This window comes from Eurytemora carolleeae, unplaced genomic scaffold (assembly GCF_000591075.1).
Source record: "Eurytemora carolleeae unplaced genomic scaffold, Eaff_2.0 scaffold586, whole genome shotgun sequence".
Lineage (NCBI taxonomy): Eukaryota > Metazoa > Arthropoda > Copepoda > Calanoida > Temoridae > Eurytemora > Eurytemora carolleeae.
The window spans coordinates 73,625-95,496 of NW_019397190.1; the positions used below are offsets into that span (position 1 = coordinate 73,625).

General features: G+C 33.9%; 1 protein-coding gene across 14 annotated transcripts in view; it reads left to right on the top strand.

Moving 5' to 3' along the window:
* Positions 1-20,285, top strand: part of LOC111712622 (rho GTPase-activating protein 190) — a 55,644-nt gene extending 35,359 nt beyond the window's left edge. For 5 of the 14 annotated variants that reach the window (XM_023487284.1, XM_023487287.1, XM_023487289.1 and 2 more), the window contains 20 exons: positions 64-233; positions 1,077-1,167; positions 1,689-1,928; positions 3,392-3,471; positions 3,673-3,720; positions 4,257-4,305; positions 5,197-5,387; positions 6,292-6,393; positions 7,390-7,477; positions 7,806-8,072; positions 9,028-9,141; positions 11,757-11,830; positions 12,206-12,390; positions 13,384-13,447; positions 13,968-14,051; positions 15,163-15,297; positions 16,995-17,092; positions 17,728-17,827; positions 18,118-18,176; positions 19,442-20,285. In XM_023487284.1, the coding sequence (XP_023343052.1) occupies positions 64-233; positions 1,077-1,167; positions 1,689-1,928; positions 3,392-3,471; positions 3,673-3,720; positions 4,257-4,305; positions 5,197-5,387; positions 6,292-6,393; positions 7,390-7,477; positions 7,806-8,072; positions 9,028-9,141; positions 11,757-11,830; positions 12,206-12,390; positions 13,384-13,447; positions 13,968-14,051; positions 15,163-15,297; positions 16,995-17,092; positions 17,728-17,827; positions 18,118-18,176; positions 19,442-19,481 (2,279 nt within the window). In that variant the 3' untranslated portion in view covers positions 19,482-20,285. The remainder of the gene's footprint in view (positions 1-63; positions 234-1,076; positions 1,168-1,688; positions 1,929-3,391; positions 3,472-3,672; positions 3,721-4,256; positions 4,306-5,196; positions 5,388-6,291; positions 6,394-7,389; positions 7,478-7,805; positions 8,073-9,027; positions 9,142-11,756; positions 11,831-12,205; positions 12,391-13,383; positions 13,448-13,967; positions 14,052-15,162; positions 15,298-16,994; positions 17,093-17,727; positions 17,828-18,117; positions 18,177-19,441) is intronic. The other 9 variants (XM_023487286.1, XM_023487285.1, XM_023487291.1 and 6 more) reach the window with 9 other exon arrangements.
* The last annotated feature ends 1,587 nt before the right edge of the window (positions 20,286-21,872 follow it).

Consider the following 21,872-nt stretch of genomic DNA (forward strand, 5'->3'; position numbering starts at 1 on the left):
CTCACTGAAATATATTTGGTTAATTTCTAACAGTTACCAAAATTAAAGAATTTTGGTGTATAGGCCCGGGCAGTTTAAACAGTAGATCCGGCTCCGGAAGATCCGGTTCCGGTAGATCCGGATCCGGATCTGAGATTTATGAACGTCTCCCTGACTCAGGGTCCCATGGTGATCTTGTGAGTGGTAGTGAAGATAGTGATATTTACAGCCAAATGGATAGTTTAGATAGACAGGTTAGTGGATTAATGGAATTTAAAGGGACTGTTAACGTAATTTTGATTGTTCCTCCATGGACAAAATATAGCAATTCAAAACGGTACCATGAAAATCTTTATCTAATCAGTAATGTTGAGGTTATTGTCGTTTTCCTAGCTTGAAGTGTCTTAACTAATTTTAGAATTCCTAATGTTATTACGAGTAGAAATTTGCAACCACAATTTAAAATAATTAGTTTTAAAATTATAAATCTATTTGACCAGATAAAGCTTTTAAGGGTACCATGGTAAATCGGACACATCCATCTTTACATGAAGGGTCTGTTGAAATCAAGTTAAGAGTCCCTTTAAAAAAATTCAAATAGCATTTTATTTTGGGCTATTCAGTGAATTTTTTATAAATCTTAAATGAAGACGATATTTAAATTTGCCCTGACAGTTTTGATTTCTTCACTTGGTATTAGTTGTTCTCAATCTTTTAATTTTTAAAGCACGAACGGATTCTATAAAAAAAATTAGTTTGCAACTAAATGCTTAATTAAAATGGACTTTTTATATTCGTTTCTTACAACCTTCTTTAAGTGTATGAAACTTAAAACATTAACATTCCAATTATTGTAAGTCGTCTTCTTTCTTTCTTTTAATTTGAAAATATCTTAAAGGATTCAATAATTATAATCATAATAAGGCGAAACTTTATAACTTTAAGGAAGAATGAAAACCTGAACCATTTCACCAGTTCTCTGGTTACCACTGTTTTCATACTAAGCAGTAACAATAACACTAGCAGACTCTTCTCGAGAATTTTAACAGCAATTTCTGTTTTTTTTCCGCCTAAATTTTGAGAAAAATTAATTTTAGGGTGGAGGAGGGGGGCACAAGCATAGAAGTAGTAAACAGAACGGTAAACACGGGGCAGGAGGCAAACCTCACAAATCCAGGAGACAACACGGTAGGTCTCGTTTATTCTGATAGGGATATATATATTTTCTAACAGGGATATATATTTTCAAACAGGGATATATATTTATTCTGACAGGGATATATATTTATTCTAACAGGGATATATATATTTTTTAACAGGGAAATATATTTTCTAACAGGGATATATATTTATTCTGACAGGGATATATATTTATTCTAACAGGTATATATATATTTTCTAACAGGGATATATATTTTCTAACAGGGATATATATTTATTCTGACAGGGATATTTCAGAGGAAAAATAAAATTTAAAGAATGTGTATTGTCACTGAAAGACACTATATATGCCTCAATATCAATCCTATTTTATTTAACGTATCAACTGTCCGTTTCTAAAATATTCTTTACTAACAAGGTTATAAGAAAAGTGCATGCAAAGGGTGTTATTTTTACTGACGTCCTTTTGGAAGATTATTTTTAAGTTTATTCGTGAACACTTCCTTTAATAATGTTAATATTGTACTAACCCTCCTCCATTGGTGTAGGCTCCGCCCCTCCTGAATGTTCTCCGCCCCCTATACCAAGTCTAGCAGGACGCCCCTCCTTCACTTCCTCCTCCCCTTCCCCCCAGCTAGGACGGGAACGCCCTAACCCGTTCTCCCGGCCCATGAAGTCCTCTACCTTCAATGCCTCTTTGCCCGGGGTGCATGGTATATTCAAGGCGGATTCAATGCCGCTAGAAATGGTGAAGGGGAAGGGAATGGAACATAATAATTTTTTTCAAGGTAATCTTAGTCTTGCAGTATTGTTCAGATACACCACACTGTTAAAAAAAAATCTAACATTTTGTACAAAACATCGAAGTTTTTCCCAATCGTGTACATTTTGTTCCAAATCACGAGCAGATTATTATTCGAAAATGTTTGAAGTAATCCTAATATTCTAATGTTTTAATAGTAATTAAGAAGCTCCATATCTTTGCTTATATTATAAGTAAACTTCATTTTCTGGAAGGAATATAGGCAGTTTGAGTTTGTATTCATTTCGCCCAGAAACTGCAGTACTCTTGTTTGTATACAAACACACAGATGGTGATTTCTGGTGTTAATCTATCTTAGTCTTTTGATTAACAGCAAACTCTAATAAAAAACCTAACATTTTGTCCGTTATATCAAACTCACGGAGAGTAAGAACAACTTTGTTCGAAATCCCGATTATGATGATACAAACTTTAAAATATCCCTAGCACTCTGTTAGATTGTTTTCTTACAGGACAAAACACACACTAACATCTTTTGTTCAGACTGTTTTTTTTGTTTTGTTTTGTGGTAATGCATTTAACTTTACTTTCTTCTTTTGCTTTCATTTTTTTTTTCTGAGCTGGGAACTTTTATAATGTAGATATTGAGATCAAATCTTGATCTATCTTGATCTAAATCTTTTGTTAATCTGCGGATTAATTGAATCTTTTTTCGATATCCTGCATGGTAATCATACCTAGTCAAGGATTGAAGTTAACTTTGACTAGGGGGAATAACTGAAATAAAGAGATTTAGCATTGATCCTCAAATTAAAAGTTCCCACAATGGAAATCGTAATCAATCCAACACAAAAGTTCCCAGCTCTGGTTTCCTTTGTCTTGTTTACGTTTTTGTTATTTATAAAGGGTAAGATAATAATTTTTGGTCTTATTATTTTAAACATATTAAATATTTTTATTTATGAGCATTTCAATCCTTAATACATCATTCACACATAGTTTAGAAACTGGTACATCTACATCATAAGCAGGGTTGTTCATTCGGAAAGTGTATCAGCAGAAATAACTCTTTTTTATCCATTGTAATGTAATACTAAAAACAAACTTTGTGTTATCCATTGATTATAAACCAGAATTGATTTTTATTATATCCATTGAAAAGTAATAACTCCTATTTAAATGGAAAACAAAATAACTACATTTTTTCGATTTTGCACTTGCAGTTTGTTAAATATCCTTTGAGATTAAACATCTGCAAATAAGCGTATTTAATCTGTAGTATCCGGTTCAATTTAGCATCTAAATGAAGTTTATAATGATGTCATAGAGAACATAAAGTTGGCAGATCGTACTTAAAGATCTTAGAGGGTACATTAAGTTTTAAGACGGTACATAAAGCTGTCATACGGTACACGAAACTAAATCAATGATAAAGTCTGTATTGACCGGGAAGATATAATGTAATCACTAGGGATATAAAATATATAGCAGGATCTGATGAATATCTTGATATGGGTGGCTCCTGTTCACCACCGGAACCTGCTCCTCCAGATCGCACCATGAATCAGGCATTGAGATCACCAAACCAAATATTAACCACGTGGCATTTTCTTAAAATGTTGGTAAATTCAAACTGAAATAAGTGAAATAGGAAGTGATTTTTTTTGTACCTTGTCGAACTTCTTTCAAGTTTTCGCAAATAAAAACTTTTAACTCAAAAATTAATTATTTTTTTTCTGAACATTTTTTGATTTGATGTTCTCTCTCAGTCCCGAGGCGGTAGACCCGAACAGCTGCAGTACAGAAGACTTGTTAAGGAGAGAAGCAAATTATTTTATACAAATCTAAGATACAGGGGTACCCACAAAGACTGAGACTTACTTAATTTGAAATATAATGATCTGCAGTCAATAAGTAGAATTTTTAATGATATTTTTAATGATTTTTCAATGAAAGAAAAAAGTTTAAAGTTACTGGAAACCATGAATACGAGAAGAAAAATACTTGATAAATTCCAAAACAGTCGTTTTTGAAATCTCATTCTTTAGTTAGTAACCCTGTCCTTGACATTGGTTAAATAAAAAGATATTTTTGTCTTATTTAATCACTGTAAGAATGCAGATGATTAAAAAATGTCGTAGTTGCTAAAGTTATAATATAATCTAAAAACCAAAGAGACTTGACATGGATTCAATGGATTCTCCCCCCCCCCCCTCAGAGTCTTATACAGATTTTTTTTTAAAGGGGAGGAAAATTGAAAAATTCAAGGGGGTTGCCCTTCAACCCTCCCCCCCACACACATGAATACGCTCTTGCTCCCCTTCATGAAATAAATACTGTTGACCTCTGATAGGCTTCCACAATGCCTGGAGGATCCCACACCTCTCTCGAGGACATATCATGTATGTTTAGTCAGCATTGGGTTAATATTCTTAAATTCTTAACCCATTCGTGCCAAAGTCGTTCTAGATTTTTAAAATGGTTATTGAGTTTGTTGGACTTAAGCAACAATTGAAGTTTTTTTATTAGTACCAGATTTAAGCATCAGAGACAACGGAGGAATTTGTGAGAATTTTAGCACTTTAAAGTAAAAACACTAAAGATAATTAGTTAAAGACTAAAGCGGACACACCACTCTTTAAATGGAGGTTCACTCGTATTTACTGTAGAAGTCTCTTTAAAGTCTATCCTGTTCGTTTCAATGCCCAAGATGTTTTCGTGAAAAAACTCTTTTAGTTGAAAATTTGCTAAACTTTTATCAATTTAAAGAACAGTTTATAGGTGAAAACAATCTAATTGTCACTAATGGGTTAAGACATGTTTGATAGATTTTATAAAGTTAGTTGTAGTGAATTTTTTACATGTACATAATTATTTTACCCCCAGGAAGGTACGGTACGGTACGGTATGGTACGGTACGGTACGGTACGCTAATTTATTGTACTGTATTCTAAATTGCGTGCCTATTGTTAGAATTAAACTTTTCTCCTATCTATAGAGTATCCATACTCTATAGCTAGTTCATCTACTTTTCTATACACTAATTCCTCATCAAAACAAAAGTTTAATGATTGAAAAGCTTCATCAAACATTTGGATTCGGTAGCATAAAAATTAATGTACAAAAATTTAAATTTTATATAATTTTTCCCATTGTATATTTTTAAATTTTATATTTTATATTTGAACTTCTTGTAGAAACATAAAATTGTAAATTACATTTATTTGATCATTCTAAAGGTAAATATTTGTAAGATCAAATATTTTCTCCTAGAGCTTATTTGCATTGCCTAGGTTGGGCAGACGACTCCCAGTTGCCAAACAAGAGACCAGATTCTGCTGATGCATGGCAGACCGGATTCGGAGGCGGAGCTTATACTACAGGAAGACGGGGACGGAGTAGAGCCCCACTACCAGCACTACCCCCTGGAAAAATTAACCTATCTGACTATAATCATGTTTCAGCAGCTCTTGGCAGACTTCAGGTTTGTTTTTTTGTCCGTAAGATTTCATGTAGTCAATGTAAGTTAATTAGTCAATTGGCAAGTGCCATGGGATTTTACCAAATGTACAATGTTCCAAGTGGCAGTTTCTCAAATGTCAAAATTGATTTATTATTGGACGGTACTGTCACCCATGTGCAAAATTGATTTATTATTGGACGGTACTGTCACCCATGTGCAAAATTGATTTATTATTGGACGGTACTGTCACCCATGTGCAAAGTCAGTTGCTGTAAGTATAGGACATGCAATGGTGGCCAATCACTGTTGTTAAATATCCTGAAATAATGCTATTATTATTAAGCTGTTCAAGTGGGAAGTTGCTGCTTGGTAATTTGACACTCAGTGGAGTGCCTAACAGAAAACTATTACTATTATCAAAGGCCACTGGTCAAAACGAGAATCTATTTTTAGTCTACTAGAAATTCAAGGCGCTTCGCGCCCTTCTTTCTAGGCTTTTAGGGCGCTTCGCACCCATCTTCTATTTAAATTGTGAACAGGTTCTTTTTGTTTACATATTAAAACAAAGAAAAAAATTTTGCGGATTTTCAAGAATTTAATTTTTTTTACAAAATTATAAACCTTTAAAACACATTTTTTTAAAATTTTAATCATTCATAAACCTTCCCTGTGGTCACGTGATGTCCCACAAAAAATTTGGGCCCGATCGGTTAAACCTTCCCTGGGGTCCCTAGATGTCCCACAAAAAATTTGGGCCCAATCGGTTCAGCCGTTTTGACGTTTATTGGATACAAACAGACAAACAAACAAACACCCAAACAGACAAGCCAAATTTATATATAGATTTACTAGTAAAGTTTCTTAATAGTATCAAAGCTCTGAAAATTATTGCTATGTTCTAGAAAACAGTATTATTAAATTTTAGGTGAAGCCTCGAAGTGCTCCCCTGGCAGCAGTTGAGGATTTGGACCGAGACCATGAAGGAGGGTATGCAGTACCTAGAGACACTGTTACACCGGGTACCAAGGTAAAGAATCTCGACCAGGGAAGGGTATGCAGTACCTAGAGACACTGTTACACCGGGTACCATGGGTATAGAATCTGGACCAGGTCAGGGAGTGCAGTACCTAGAGACACTGTTACACCGGGTACCAAGGTAAAGAATCTGGACCAGGGCAGGGTATGCAGTACCTAGAGACACTGTTACACCGGGTATCAAGGTAAAGAATTTGGACCAGGGCAGGGTATGCAGTACCTAGAGACACTGTTACACTGGGTACCAAGGTAAAGTATCTGTACAAGGGAAGGGTATGCAGTACCTAGAGACACTGTTACACCGGGTACCAAGGTAAAGTATCTGTACCAGGGAAGGGTATGCAGTACCTAGAGACACTGTTACACCGGGTACCAAGGTAAAGTATCTGTACCAGGGAAGGGTATGCAGTACCAAGAGACACTGTTACACCGGGTACCAAGGTAAAGTATCTGGACCAGGGAAGGGTATGCAGTACCTAGAGACACTGTTACACTGGGTACCAAGGTATAGAATCTGGACCAGGGCAGGTTATGCAGTACCTATAGACACTGTTACACCGTGTACCAAGGTATAGAATCTGGACCAGGGCAGGGTATGCAGTACCTAGAGACACTGTTACACCAGGTACCAAGGTAAAGAATCTGGACCATGAAGGAGGGTATGCAGTACCTAGAGACACTGTTACACCGGGTATAAAGGTAAAGAATCTGAACCATGAGGGAGGGTACGCAGTACCTAGAGACACTGTTACACCGGGTATCAAGGTAAGAAAAATTTTCGAGGTTAGAACTTGTGTTAATTCTGTCCTAAATCACCAGTTGGTCTGACCAATTGAGTGAAATCCTATTGGTAATCCTTAACGGTCTAAGGAATTCAGCAATGAAAGCTTTTTTAGTGTTTATTTTTCATCTACTGAATATTGTTTTAACTGAAACTGACAAATTTCTTAAAAGCAAATGTATTTTGAACTTACCTAATTTAATTTAGAGCGAATATTCTCATCCTGTTCTGGAACCTGCAAGATCTAAACCCAGATCTAAGAACAGAGAGAGGAGAGAACGTCAAGCAAAGCTAGGTAATTCATATTTGTTGATCACAACGGCCTAAAATAGTGGAACAAAATAGAAAAGGGGAAAGGTTTATAGAACATATCAAAAGATTAATACTGGGCTTTTCAAATAATGTTACCAAAACTCAAATGCCTTTTTGAGGTCCTAAAACAAAAACTTGGTAATATCTGTAAAAAGAAATGACGAGGAAATCTTATATTTAATATGGAAGATAGGATACATCATATATCCTACTTTCAAAACCTCAGATGGCTAGTTTTTTATAGCCTTTGGACTTTGTTGTGGGGATTGGAAAATAGCTTTTGTTTTTGATTAAATATTTAAATAATTTAGAAATATCAGACTCTGAGAGTGAACTTAGTAGTGATGAAAGACATGCAAAAAAGCCAACGGCCGGAAAACGTCCAAGGAAGAAGCGCAGTGCCCCTGTACCGATACCTGTTGCCCCGCCAGCCGCCCCTCGGACTGGGATACCAGTCGCAATGCCGCAAGTTCCTGTCATGAAACCGGTTCCAACGCCACGTGTTCCGGAACCCCGCAATCCCGCCCCAATCCTTGCTGAACAGAGAAGGATTGAACCTGAGCTCAAACAAGATACAGGTATTTAAAAAAAATATAGTAAATCCAGTAAACTCCAGTAAAAATCAAAGGAATGGCAAAAACTTGCCAAAAATTTTAAATTTCTAATCCTATTTTTTTTGGCAACCTGATGATTTCGTTCTTGATATTTTTAATACATCATTATATACATAATTTGGACCCAGTAAGTGAAAAATGAGTAAGAAATGAGCCTGATGTGTAGAAAATTATCTCTACCGCTAAACAAAATAAATATTGAACATTGAATATTGTTATATCCCTGTCAATAAGTATTCTTTTAGTGACATTGTATTGAATTATCATTTTGTTCATATCTTTAAGAAGTTTATTATTTTGTAAGAAATATTTGTGCTCCTAACTTCATTTTTTTTCAATTTGTTTAAATCATTTGGGATATTTAATAGATTTTGAATATTTTTCCTAGATGAGGGGGGGGGATTTTAAATCTCTTCTTACGTCTTATAATTAGATTTTTAAATTCTAATATGCATGTTGTTTTGTGCTCCAGGTTTTGTGAAGCTTTTGTTTTCAGATATGTCGCCATCTTGCTAATTTCTATTATTTGTATAATACAGGGTGTCCCGCAAAACTTTACAGTAGAAAGATCTTTGAAATTTTTTTTGGCATTCGTTCTTCAACCTATATTTACTTGTATGATTCTTCAATTTATAAATTGAAACCAAAATATGTTGGTTTAGAGTGAAAACTCTTTTACTGGTTTTACTCGCTGAATTTTATAATGGAATAATAATTTTATTTTATAAGCTGAGTCACCAAAATATTTCTAGAAAATTTATGTGTGTCGTAAAATAAATTTGGCGTTAATGAGTTCTAATGCATAAATTAAAACTTGGAAATGTTACACATTTCATTAGACAGACTAAACATTACAAATGATGGCATGCTGTAAAATAAATTTTGGCAAAACAGTAGCCATGATGAAGCTCTTTTCAAGGTACATTCTCCGAGACAGAATCTTCAACTAGTCCACCCTCACGCATTCTTCATGCCCGCCCCTTCATGTTCCCCCCGCCCCCCTCGGGACCGCCCCCACCAGACCAGATGCGCTGTAAGTGGAATGGTAGAAGGGGAATGTATTAAAGGGTCTGTTGGCGTATATTAAAGTGACCCAAGGCTTTGATGAATTTGAACCACGTCACTTCACTGAACCGCCAATGCCAGTTCAAATTACGTGCTGGCTCAAATCTCGAAACACTGATAAAAAATTCAAGTTGAACCAACCATGTTTGAACCGCGCCTAGGCGGTTCTTCAGATTCGGCCTCAAAGCCATTTAAAGAGTTAACTGCTCGATTAACAACGGTAGCCTAAAACAAAACTTCCGTCTGTTGAAGTATGCATGAGGTCTCCATTTTCTCCTTTTTGAAAAATGATTATTTTCAATTGCGGTTTCATTATTAAAGTGACTTGTGGATTATTGGTGCAAAAACAATGGAGAAAATTGTAAGATTTAAACACTTTTCAAGCTACAAAAATGACTCCTTATTGATCAGACATTGGTTTCAAATGCACCTTTGTGATCCGGGCAAGCCCTTCTTTAAATGGAAGGTCACTTTAAATAACATCAGCAGTCCCCTCAAACTTGGAAAATGGGTTGGAAGTGAATGCCCTGATTGGCAGGATTATAGAAAATTATGGCATTAATTTGCTCCTAGTGGAATGTGCATTATTAAAAAAATTCAGCCAAAATGTGATAAATGTATACATGTATAAATGTACTTACCTGAATACAACAAAATAAACCGTAGTCCAATACTTGCTCCTTAAAACTATTCAAACATTTAGGATTAAATGTTACCTACAAATAATGTTGGGCATTTCATATGTTTTAAAAAGCTTCATAAGCAAAAACAAACTATTTTTGGAGTTAGTTGATAGCTTCCAGAAAATAACATTTGGCATATTCCACTGAAATTTAACATCATACAATTTTTATTCTTGTGAAGCTTTTCTTTAAGTCCATTCGGTTCATGTTTAAATCCCTTAAAATGTGATACCCAATATGACATTAGCTTAAAGACATGAGCATGAGGATTTAGGGTTTCAATTCCTGGAAATAGCAATAGCATGAAGCTTTTTCTTTTTCTTCGGACATTGTTGCATGGTGCTTTAATCTAATATCAGACTCTTAATATCCTTACTGTAAATACTAATTTGGAGTTAAGAATTCTCGTCTAAGGATTTGATTACTACTGAATTGGTCGAGACACCATTTCCTGATGCGCTATTCAAGTAGGGTTTCTACCGGAATTCCGGGTTATGGTTCACGTACGGAAATTATCCAAAATAAATTACATTTCCATTTTGGAAAAGGTTTACGCAAATCCAGAATTCCAGACAATTTCCGGAAAAATTTTTTCTTAAAGCGGAAATTTCTGGACTGTTGTTCCGGAATTACGGAAGTTTCTGGAATATTGTTCCGGAAAAACGTTATGACATCTTAAATTTGTGTAAAAGATAAAACCAGTAATACTATCTACAAAAATGTTGAAATTTATTATTTTTTAATTCACCATTTAAAGCCTGATTTTTATGAACTCTTATTTATGGTTCATTTCATCCCATCTTGATCAAATACTCAGGGGGGATGTGGGGGGCCTAGCCTATCCGATGAACCTCTTGAAGAATAAAAACTAAGTGGGGAAAGTGAAAACTGTAACTGTAAAATAGTAAAATATTTGTGAATAAATACAGAAAAAGAATAACAAGTTTTGTTATTATTATTCGGTATGTATAATTATGTACAAAAATTCCAAATTTAATGCCTATAGCACTGAGTATTCCCAGGCGGTCACCCATCCAAGTACTAACTCAGCTCAAAGTTGCTTTAACTGGATAATGGAAACCCTATATTCAAGTAAAAAGAATACCGTTGTGGATTTTAAAAACTGATTTCCAAAAATCCTCTGATTGAACCTCTATCGGAGACCCCTCTACCAATGGACTAGCCTCTGCATGCCAGTATTTTGCCTCTGTTAGTCAGCATCTTGCCTCTGCATGTCCGCATTCTGCCTCCATCATGCATTCTTTCATGTAAATACAATCTCTTAGTGTTGTTTTAAATTCACTAATATTTGGAGAGGAGTTAATTGATTAAAAACTAACTTACTAACTTAATAATGTACTAATTATTTCACTTAATATTTAATTTAATTTATATTGTAATCAGCAAAAACATATTAATACAGTCTTTCAATAGGAACGTGCACGGTTTTTTCTTCCGTTTTTATCCAGTCAACGTATTTTTTACTCTTAAAATATGATAAATAGCAGTTTGTTATAATTCTTATATATTGAAACTGAATGGCAGTAAAGTGATGTCTATATTAAATGAAAATACCTCTTGTAGGTGATTTTTGTTGTTTCTAGGCATTTCCTGTTAGCCACTTATTCTATTTTTCACTTTTCCCAAAATTTGTTTTTATTCCGAAGAAAATGCATAAATTTCGCTTTTTGTATTTACGGAATGATTGTTGACTGTTTTCTTTTCTTTTGTTTACATTTGTTAACACACAGCCTGCTTTTCAATGTTTGTTTACAATTATCCAATTAATTATCTCACCCTCAACTAAGCTTTCTGTGTGTAATGCAGTGATTTTCAGTACTCTTACCGAAGAACTAGTGGGGTATAGTGGAGAGTGATCTAAATGTTTGTTTATATTTAGCACGTGTTGATGAAGGACTGCTGAACTCCCCCCGGGAAGAACAGACGGATAAACAGAAGAGGAAACTAGAGAAGGTGAGCCCTGGGCCCTAATAGGTTATAAAAATGGGCATTCGAACCTTATTAGGTTAACAAAAATTAGCCTTGGACCCTTGATTGGTTTTTAAAATGGTACCTGGTTCCTTAATAGGCTTTAAAAATGGTCCCCGGTTCCTGAATAGGCTATTAAAATGGTCCCCGGTTCCTTAATGGGCCATAAAAATGGTCCCTGGTTCGTTAATGGGCCATAAAAATGGTCCCTGGTGCCTTAATAGGCTTTAAAAATGGTCCCCGGTTACCTAGAATGTTAAATAATGGGCCCTGTGTTTCTTAATAGGTTTTAATTATGCTTACATTTACAGGACTTTCAAGGACGGGCTTACGTATAATTGTAATTATCTCAATGTTTAGGAGGAAAAAGTAAGATTAAAGGAGATTGCAAGACAGGAGAAGAAAGAGAAAGAAAGAGAAAAGAAAGAAGAGCGCGAGAAAGCGAAGGAGGAGAAGAAGAAGGAGAAAGCGGAGAAGAAGGTGGCTGCCAGACAGGGGATGAAGGCTAACAGTGTGCAAGGAGCTGTCTGTATGGATGATTTTAGGTAACTGTTCAGAAATAAGAAATAAATCCAAAAAATATTTTTAATTTGAAAGAAGTCCTAAAAAACATACGCAAAATCTACGCATGACAAAATCATCATAAAATAATCTGTTTTCTCATATAATACCCTTAGATAGGGTCCTTTCAGGTATTGCAACGAACATAAACACAGTCGGTATATGTTGGTCTGGCTAATGGTCTCACAATCTCAAATGATTGTCGATTAAATTGGAATTAAGAGTTTCCGAATAATTTACAAATTGATGAACAATCTCTTTACTTGCTCAGGGCCTTGGTGTTTGGTTCGTTTTTTTATCGACTTTATATAAAGCTTTTGAGATGTTGAACAATTTACAAAGTGTTACTGTCATAAACCGGGATATGTTAGTTACACTTTTACACATTGGACACATTTGATTAAATTTTGTCCAGTTAGCTGTGTTCATTAAGAATTTAGTACGGTAAGCTGTTCATAAGTTATTACATTTATCCATTTTAACTGAATCCTGACCAGCTCTTGATTAAGGTCCTCTTGGTTATGAGTTAATCTCAAATATTTCAATATTAATTATTTTCAAGCTATAATGCCTCTCTTCAGACCGTATTTAATGGAGTCATTTTGGAGAAAAGCACCCTGAGATTTTATTTCATTTTTTTGGCGAGAAACTCAATTAACAGGGAACTGTTTAACTCTATGCAGCCAAAATATAGTCTGCTTTGACAAGATCTGGACCCGAGTACAGTTGTTTTTATACTTTAAGAGTTATGTACAATAATTACAATATATTTTTTGAAATTTATGTTTTTACAAAGAAATATGATGCACATTGTGAAGAATCTTATCTATTGCCAAACAGGCCAACAAAATGACCATCTCTGCTTGTAGAGTTTGTTAAATAAATATTTTTATTTTTCAATAGTCAAAAAACATCTTCAATTCAAGGTAAGTGCAATATTAATGTTTTAATATTTAAAAAAAAAGAATTTATTCTAGAGCAAGTGAAGATGATCCAATTCCAGTTTTCCTTTCAAGAACAATTAAATTCATAGAACTAGAGGTAAATTATTAAATCCATCGTCACATGGGAATACACATTATATTCTCTGCTTATTAATTTATTCAACGAAGACCAAAAAATTAAAGAATTTAAATAAGATTAATAAAATCTGATAAATAGAAATCTTAAAATATAAAAAAAATGAAAACTTCTATTTTTAAAAGTATTAAAATGTGAACCCAGGTAGAACTAACAACTCTTGCTTAAATTGAGAAGGAAAAATTCTTCTCTGATTATCTAAATCACTGGAGATTCCAGTTAATTCGAAGTACCAGGCCGGGGGGCAACCATGCTTAGTACATAAAGACTATAGTTGACTATTAGGACAAATCATTACCTTCTATTAATTAATCTAATAAATGTGTCCTAAGCTGGAAACTTTTTGAATGCTTGATCTTGATATTTTGTTAATCTGCGGTTCAATTTAATATTTATTCGCTATCCCGCATGGTAATCCTACCCTGGAGTAATAACGTAAATGAAATATTCTTCAGCTAGATTAATGTGTTCTCTATACTAGGGTTTGGATGCTGAGGGACTGTACAGAGTTCCAGGAAACCGGGCTCATGTTGATCTTCTCTTTCAGCAGTTCGACGAGGACAAGGTTGGTCAAGGGGGGTCAATAGAGGTCAAGAACGGTCATGTAGTTCAAAAAAGGATATTTAAGCTCAATAAAGGATATTTGAGGTCTTTAAAGAATAATTTAGGTCTAAAAACATCCAAAAAAAAAGTTGTGGGAATTTTTTCCCCTCCCCCCAATTCTTAAAAAAGGGATAAGGGAAGTTATCTATTTATTTATTTTTTACATAACATTTAATATGTATTCTTCGACAAGAAATGAAAATTATAGATTTATTTTCAATGTTGAAAAAATGAAATAGGCTTTTAAGGTTTTGTAAAAGATATAGGTTTTACACAAAACGGGCATTTTTAAGCATCTTTTTAATTCGCGCCGATTTTTGACATTCTTTATATTTATATCTTTTACTCATCTTTTTAGTCTTTTCTTTGTAAAATCGTTTTTGCTTTCTTCGATTCTTCTGCTGATAAATCATTAGCTTAATGTATGGAAATGTAGGTTAATGAATACTAACTAATGTCAATAAAGGTCAATAAAGCTTAAAGAAGGTCAATTTGGTTAATAAAGGTCTATTTGGTTAATAAAGGTCATGACACAAAGGTACAGGGTCACCCACACAGGATGTGACTGTAAAGACGACCCAAAACTCCAAAAATATGACAACTTGAAGTTTGATTTTTAGTTTCATCATTCAAGCAAGTATTTTGATGGTTTTCTAAATGATGATGAAAAGCACAGAAAAAAAGCCAGTTTTGGCCTACAAGGAAACCCAAATGCAAGGAAACGGTCTAAACAAATTCTGTACAATCGTCTCTGAAGTCTCATCCTTCGTGGGTAACCCTGTATGTTTAAAACATGCAAGATTTCAGTCGAAAATGAAACTCTAATTTTAATGTCCTATTTAGAACTACTTTTGCCGTTTACCCGCACTTAAACGAGTTTACCGGGAAACTAAATTATCGCTATTTAAGTCAACCCACTCCTCTAAGAATCTTAAAACCAAGCTAAGAACATTCCTGTGGGACACCCGAGTTCCCCAATTGAAATTCTAGCAAATCGGTCCAGGGGTTCCTGAGTTATGATCTGACAAACAAACGGTCAGACAAACAGATATTACAACTTTATACATATTTAGAATATAGATCTGGGTAGTCTGGATATTGCTGTGAACGCTGTTGCAACAGCTGTCAAGGATTTCTTCTTTAAACGTTTACCTCCTCTCCTACCCACAGAACATATGACAGATCTAGAATCTATTGCGTCAATGCAGGTAACAACCAAATAACTGTTTACGCATATTTAATGGAAAGTAACTAATAGCCAAACAACAGTCTACGCATTTTTTAATGAACGGGAGCTCAAGTCTGATTTCTAAGAATTTAATTTCTTTGGTTTATGTTTATTATTTTTACACTTATACACGGGTTGATGTAAATAGAATTTGAAAAAGTTGAAACAAAGTCCCTACAAACATGACATAGGAATATAAAAATGCCAGAATTTGGAATTTTCTTTATTTATCTACAGAAACACTTGTAATTTTCTTTATTTATCTACAGAAACACTTGGAATTTTCTTTATTTATCTACAGAAACACTTGGAATTTTCTTTATTTATCTACAGTAACACTTGGTATGTTCTTTATTTATCTACAGAAACACTTGGAATTTCCTTATTTAACTACAGAAACACTTGGAATTTCCTTATTTATCAACAGAAACATTTGGAATTTTCTTTATTTATCTACAGAAACATTTGTGATTGCCTGAGAGATCAATTCAAATCACGCTTACAGTCTCTTAATAGCGATAGTCAGAGTAAATTTTTTTGAGAATACAGTATCAATTCTAAACATTGAATCTATCTTGATTTCGTTTTAAAACTTTTTATCAATGTTGGTTATGGGGGTAACGCGCATTTTCGAGTTGCCTAGTATGTATATTGTATACTAACGTATTACGCATCAAATACCATTAATTTACGTTCTTTAATGTACGGGGTATTATTGTTGTTAATTCTTTAATGTACGGGGTAGTATTGTTGTCAATTAGTTTTATTTGTCTGTATTTCATTGTTCAGCACTCAAAAGAAGACTAAACAAAGCTTATTTGTTTGGAATATTACGCCTTTGTTAAAACAAATTAGAAGTTTCATCAATTTTTTTTATGAATGGGTATTGACTAAAACGAGTCTTTTGTACTATGGCTCTGTTTTTTATAATCTTTGATCCCTATATCTAGCTGATTTAAGTTTTCGCACTTTTTGAAATTCATTACAATTTACCTAACAAAGTAAGTAATTTTTAAGCCCCAGTAATTTTGATTTTGGGTATCATGCTTTTTGTGAGATTAAAACCTCGGTATTTGTTAAAGCACTTTTGGTATAGTTTTAAGCTGAATTCTTTGGATATACGTGAAATCCACACTAATATATAATTTAAAAAATTAATCAAAAAGAAGGTGGTTAGGTTCGAAGACTTAAATCAACCCTGCAAGGGGGTAGGACAATCGACTAAGCGCGTTGAAAACAGATTAAAAATCCAAAAGTTTTGACCTTTTGTTTAACATAATTGATAAAACTCTGTTAACTCAAAATTAAAGGGACTGTAAGTGAAATTTCAAGTGACCTTCCGTCCAAACCTGGCAATGCCCGATTCACAATAGTACACTTAAAAGCTTTGTCTGATCAAGTATGAATTAGATCGATGTTTTTAATTTTGTAAACTGATAATTTTAAATTGTGATTTGTTTAGAAAAACGACTTGCGCATTTCTACTGCAGGAAAACTCACAGTAATTATCACAATTTAACACTTTAAAATCTAGAAAAACTATAAAATCTTTATTGATCAGACTCAGAGAAAGTTTTATAGGGTACCGTTGTGAATCTTGCATTGCCCTCTTAGTATAGAAAATCCTTGAAATCATGCTTATTGCTTACAGTCCCATTAACTTACATTTAACCGTAGGATCGTCACATGAAGTTGTTAGAACTGAAGAAACTGTTAGATCGTCTTCCTCGTAGCAACTACGCAGTTATCAAGTTCATTTTCCAACATTTTGTCAGGTATAAGATATTTTAGTTAATAACTACGCAGTTATCAAGTTCATTTTCCAACATTTTGTCAGGTATAGGATATTTTTAGTTAGTAACTACGCAGTTATCAAGTTCATTTTCCAACATTTTGTCAGGTATAAGATATTTTAGTTAGTAACTACGCAGTTATTAAGCTCATTTTCCAACATTTTGTCAGGTATAGGATTTTTTTAGTTTTATATTATTATTTTAAATATGCTTCGGTATTATTTTCATTACCGTAATTATCAGTTTCAATTTTTGTTCAGAAATTATTTTCCTTTTTCAACTTACCTAGTAAACCACCTACTTACCCAGACACCAGTATACCTACCCATCTACCTACCTACCTGAATACCTACCTACCCATCTACCTACCTACCTGCATACCTACCTACCCATCTACCTACCTTCCTTCCTGCCAACCTACCTACCTACCTTTCTACCTACCTTCCTACCTACCTACCTGCCTTCCTACTTACCTTCCTATTTACCTACCTACCTACCTACCTACTTACCTACCTACCTACTTACCTACCTACCTACTTACCTACCTACCTACTTACCTACCTACCTACCTACTTACCTACCTACCTACCTACCTACCTACCTATCTACCTATCTAGGGTGACTGAGCGTAGTAAGGATAACTGTATGGACAGTAAGAATCTCGCAATATGCTGGTGGCCAACATTACTCCAGTATGAGTTTGGAGATCTAACTAAGGTAAGAATTAGATTGTATTTTTTTGTATTTTTTTTTTTGATGATTTTCGATACTTAAGTTGGGAGGGCGGTAATGAAAAAATACAAGAAAAAATCTTATGCTCTCAAACCCCGAATCTGAACTGTTGAAAAAAATATCAGTAAATCTTAAAGAAATGTTTATGGCCTGGATTCGGATCCATCTTTTCCAGTGCGGATCCATCCGAGGAATGATTTGTATTCCTGATTTTATCAACAGCAAAAAAAAAGAAAAAAATAGTTAATTCCAAATTTTAATTTTTAATTGTTTAGTTTGAGACGATGCGACCACATTTAGAAGATGTTGTTCAGACTCTTATTGATCAATTCAGGTAGAGTTTAGATAAAGATATACAGATACGGTAAACTAGAGTTTATGCAGTCACAGTGAGCTAGAGTTTATGCAGTCACGGTAAACTAGAGTTCATGCAGTCACGGTAAACTAGAGTTTATGCAGTCACGGTAAACTAGAGTTCATGCAGTTACGGTAAACTAGAGTTTATGCAGTCACGGTGAGTTTAGAGTTTATGCAGTTACGGTAAACTAGAGTTCATGCAGTCACGGTAAGCTAGAGTTTATTCAGTCACGATAAACTAGAGTTCATGCAGTCACGGTAAACTAGAGTTCATGCAGTCAAGGTAAACTAGACAAGTGTCACCAAAGTGGCTGTTTTTGACGGAGTCTCAGCCCCAACTTCTACGGAACAATGGTTTATCGCTTGTTTGTTTGTTTTTACAAATGGGGGGGGCCACAAAACGTATTACTCTCCGGAAAATTTAAACAGGGGTTAAACATAACTTAGAATTGTCGTAGGAGGCTGATTTTTTGCATGCAAACTCAGAATTATGTATATTACATGCATTTTTTGGTTTTGAAGGAATCTGAGCAAAAGTGCGCGCGCGCGCGCGCTTTTTGTGAAAAATGTGGAAATATGTTTTGTTTTCTGTTACGTAAATAATTTAAAATTTAAAAACAGCTGATTACCGAATACCTATACTTACGTAATAATTCTTTAAATCCTTTTCTCTGATTGGTTCAGATTTTTCCCGGGAAATTAAAATTTAAAAATGAGAAAGTTTAATATTTAAGTAGCTATTCATTATTTTACAGAACTTTTAACCTCAAGCAAATTTTTTCATATTTAACATAGTCCATGTTTTTTTTTACAATGAGATTTAATTACTTCAAATTAAGACGTAAATATTGAGAATTAAATCAGTTTGNGTAATATACATAATTCTGAGTTTGCATGCAAAAAATCAGCCTCCTACGACAATTCTAAGTTATGTTTAACCACTGTTTAAATTTTCCGGAGAGTAATACGTTTTGTGGCCCCCCCCCCCTTTCAGAGTTGTATTTATAATTTTTCATTTCAAACTCATCCGCAAACAAAAAGTAAACAAAACAAGAACGAAACCATTTTGTAAATAGGTCAAATTGGGATTGAAATTGACCGCTTGCTCGGAGAAAGACCGAACCGTTAAATAAGTGTGGTAAATTATGAGTTAGTTAGAACTGTTCAAAACTTCATTCTTTAACGTAATTGTATTATTTATTATCATCAAATGCAAATTTTTTTAAACGATAACATTTTTAGATTCCTGTTCTGTGGGCAAGAAGAAGTGATGATGGTCTAGCAAAACGTTTTATGTCAAATAATATGCATTTAGCCAAGAATGAAAAGTGCAAGTGTCAAATAATTAAAATGTGCAACCTTCAGACAACGAGAATGCCGTGTTGTTTCAACCAAAAAGAAATGTGCAAATGTCCACCAATGAGAGATACGCAAGTTCCAACTACTAAGAAAATCATAAATTTCTAAACAATTGTGAATTTAAAGAAGTTACAACTACAGGAATTCTTAAAAATGAATAAACAGACAAAAGTAGACTTGTAACCCGCTAGTTACTAATCCCAACAAATTTAAACATTTAAACAATTGCTTAAGGAATGAGGATTATGGAGTCCCTTAGTACGCTTTCAGTGTTCAAATACAAAATGGAAAAACTTGTATGCTGATGTCGATGTTTAGGAAAGTGACCTAATTACTATATAAACATGGCCTGTAAAAGACGAAAATCGTTTAATAATATGTTCTTATTGTTCTTCTTCACGAATTTAATAAGTCGTAAATATCCTAAGATCTAGTCAAAATAGCCCGACCCTAAATTAAATTGAGCTTTTTACACCAAAGACCATTAATGAGATTAATATTGTACAGTTGATTCCCATCCCAGTAATATCGTGTACAGTGTACATATATATTGATTATTTTTAACATTCCATGTACAGCGTACATCATGTGCTTGTTTTTGTTTATTTGACCGTGTAGCACTAATATTCTTTTTGCATTTCTTGTGGGTTCGGGCCCGGGGAGAAATATTTTTGTGCCATTATAAAGCAAATAGATATTTGTCAATAAATTATCCTGCCAATCTTAACTTTTTTTTACTCTATCCTACTTTTTCTAACGGCCCTCGTAATATGAAAGCAGCATGACTACTTGAAGGTCGTCTTTGCTCTTAAAAAGAATTTGCGGCATTTTTTCGTAAACCCATATCTTGAAGAATATTTGAATTAGTAATTACAAAATAATCCTTGTCCTTGCATTTCCCAAATGTCGTGAGCATTTTTTGTGTGTTTAAGAGATATAAAGAATTAAGTTTAGATTTTGATTATTTTTGTTTATGTTTAATAAATCGAAATTGAACGAAATTCTTAATAACTCCAGAATTATTGACAAAATTTAGAAAATGCCCGGACAAGAAGAATTTTACAATTATTGCTTCAAGAATCCTACATGTACTAAGTTCGCAAATAATTTCGAAGATAAAAGACGACCACCAAGTCGCCTTTCTATTGTTAAAGCTGAGTGCTAAGGGAAAAACTTGTTGTTTTACATTACCAAAGAAAAAAATCGTAAATTTTTTTCGTATACTTGAACTTTTTCGCGGAAATCCGCATTTATTCGCGAAATGAATTTTGCAGGAGAAAAGCAAATAAAATACGCCTAAAACTATTAAAGGTTTAAATGTTAGTGACAAGATTTAAGATATTTACAGGGGAAAACTTAGTTTCTAAGCTTGACTAAATAGATTCTAGTACAATAGATGGCAACGTAGATTTTGTACACTCTCAGTACAGTTGTATTCTGTCGTTACAAGTGTCAATTCAGTTTTTGTGTCCGACAAAATCATCAATAATAGTGATAATTTTAGAATAAAGTGCTTTTCTTACAGTAAAATAAGTGCAATTTTATGTGTTCTTTAGTTTCTGTTTTTACACTATATTATTTAATCTTGGAAAACATGTCAACTAATTTGAGAAAATTTCGTTTTCCTTGTTATATTTGACACTTTAGTGTATAATTGGTTAATTTCTCTGTTGCCACCTTTTGTACTTGATAATCTATTAGAGCTTGACTAAAGCATACCATTATCAGGTGTATGTTGTAACACATTGTTTTCTGCATTACTATTCTTCACTGTGGTTTAAGAGAGGGAAACATATATTTTCTATCTTTAAGCCCATTGTGCATTTTTAATGTTAGACAACTGAAACACATCGACCCTGTATCCTGTCTAGTTGATCCATGCCTAACGCTAATTTTTTCCTTAGTGCAGTTTACTAGGAATTTCAGTCAACTTTCCCTCGCAATTTTTGGCAACTTTTTTCCACACAGTTTTTCGTTCAATATTTGTGGATTTTTTCGCTGACTTCGCAATTTTTTGCTCGGAATTCCGCGAAAGGAATGCGTAAAATGTGGATTTTTCGTCGAAACAAAAGAAAATCGCTTCTAATGATAAGTTTTCGCTAAACGATTTTTCCTTTACATTGGAAACCCTATATTCATTTGACGAAAAGAGCTATAGTGGTTCGTATAATCTCTGATTTCTGTGCTATTGACAATAAGTTTAAATGTTTCAACGGCCTCTGTGTTGACTGTTTATCGATGCTTCATTCTTAAATCAAGTTTAAGTTTATAAATGCTTTAGTCCTTGTAGATCTTCAGTTTCAGGAGTATGGTG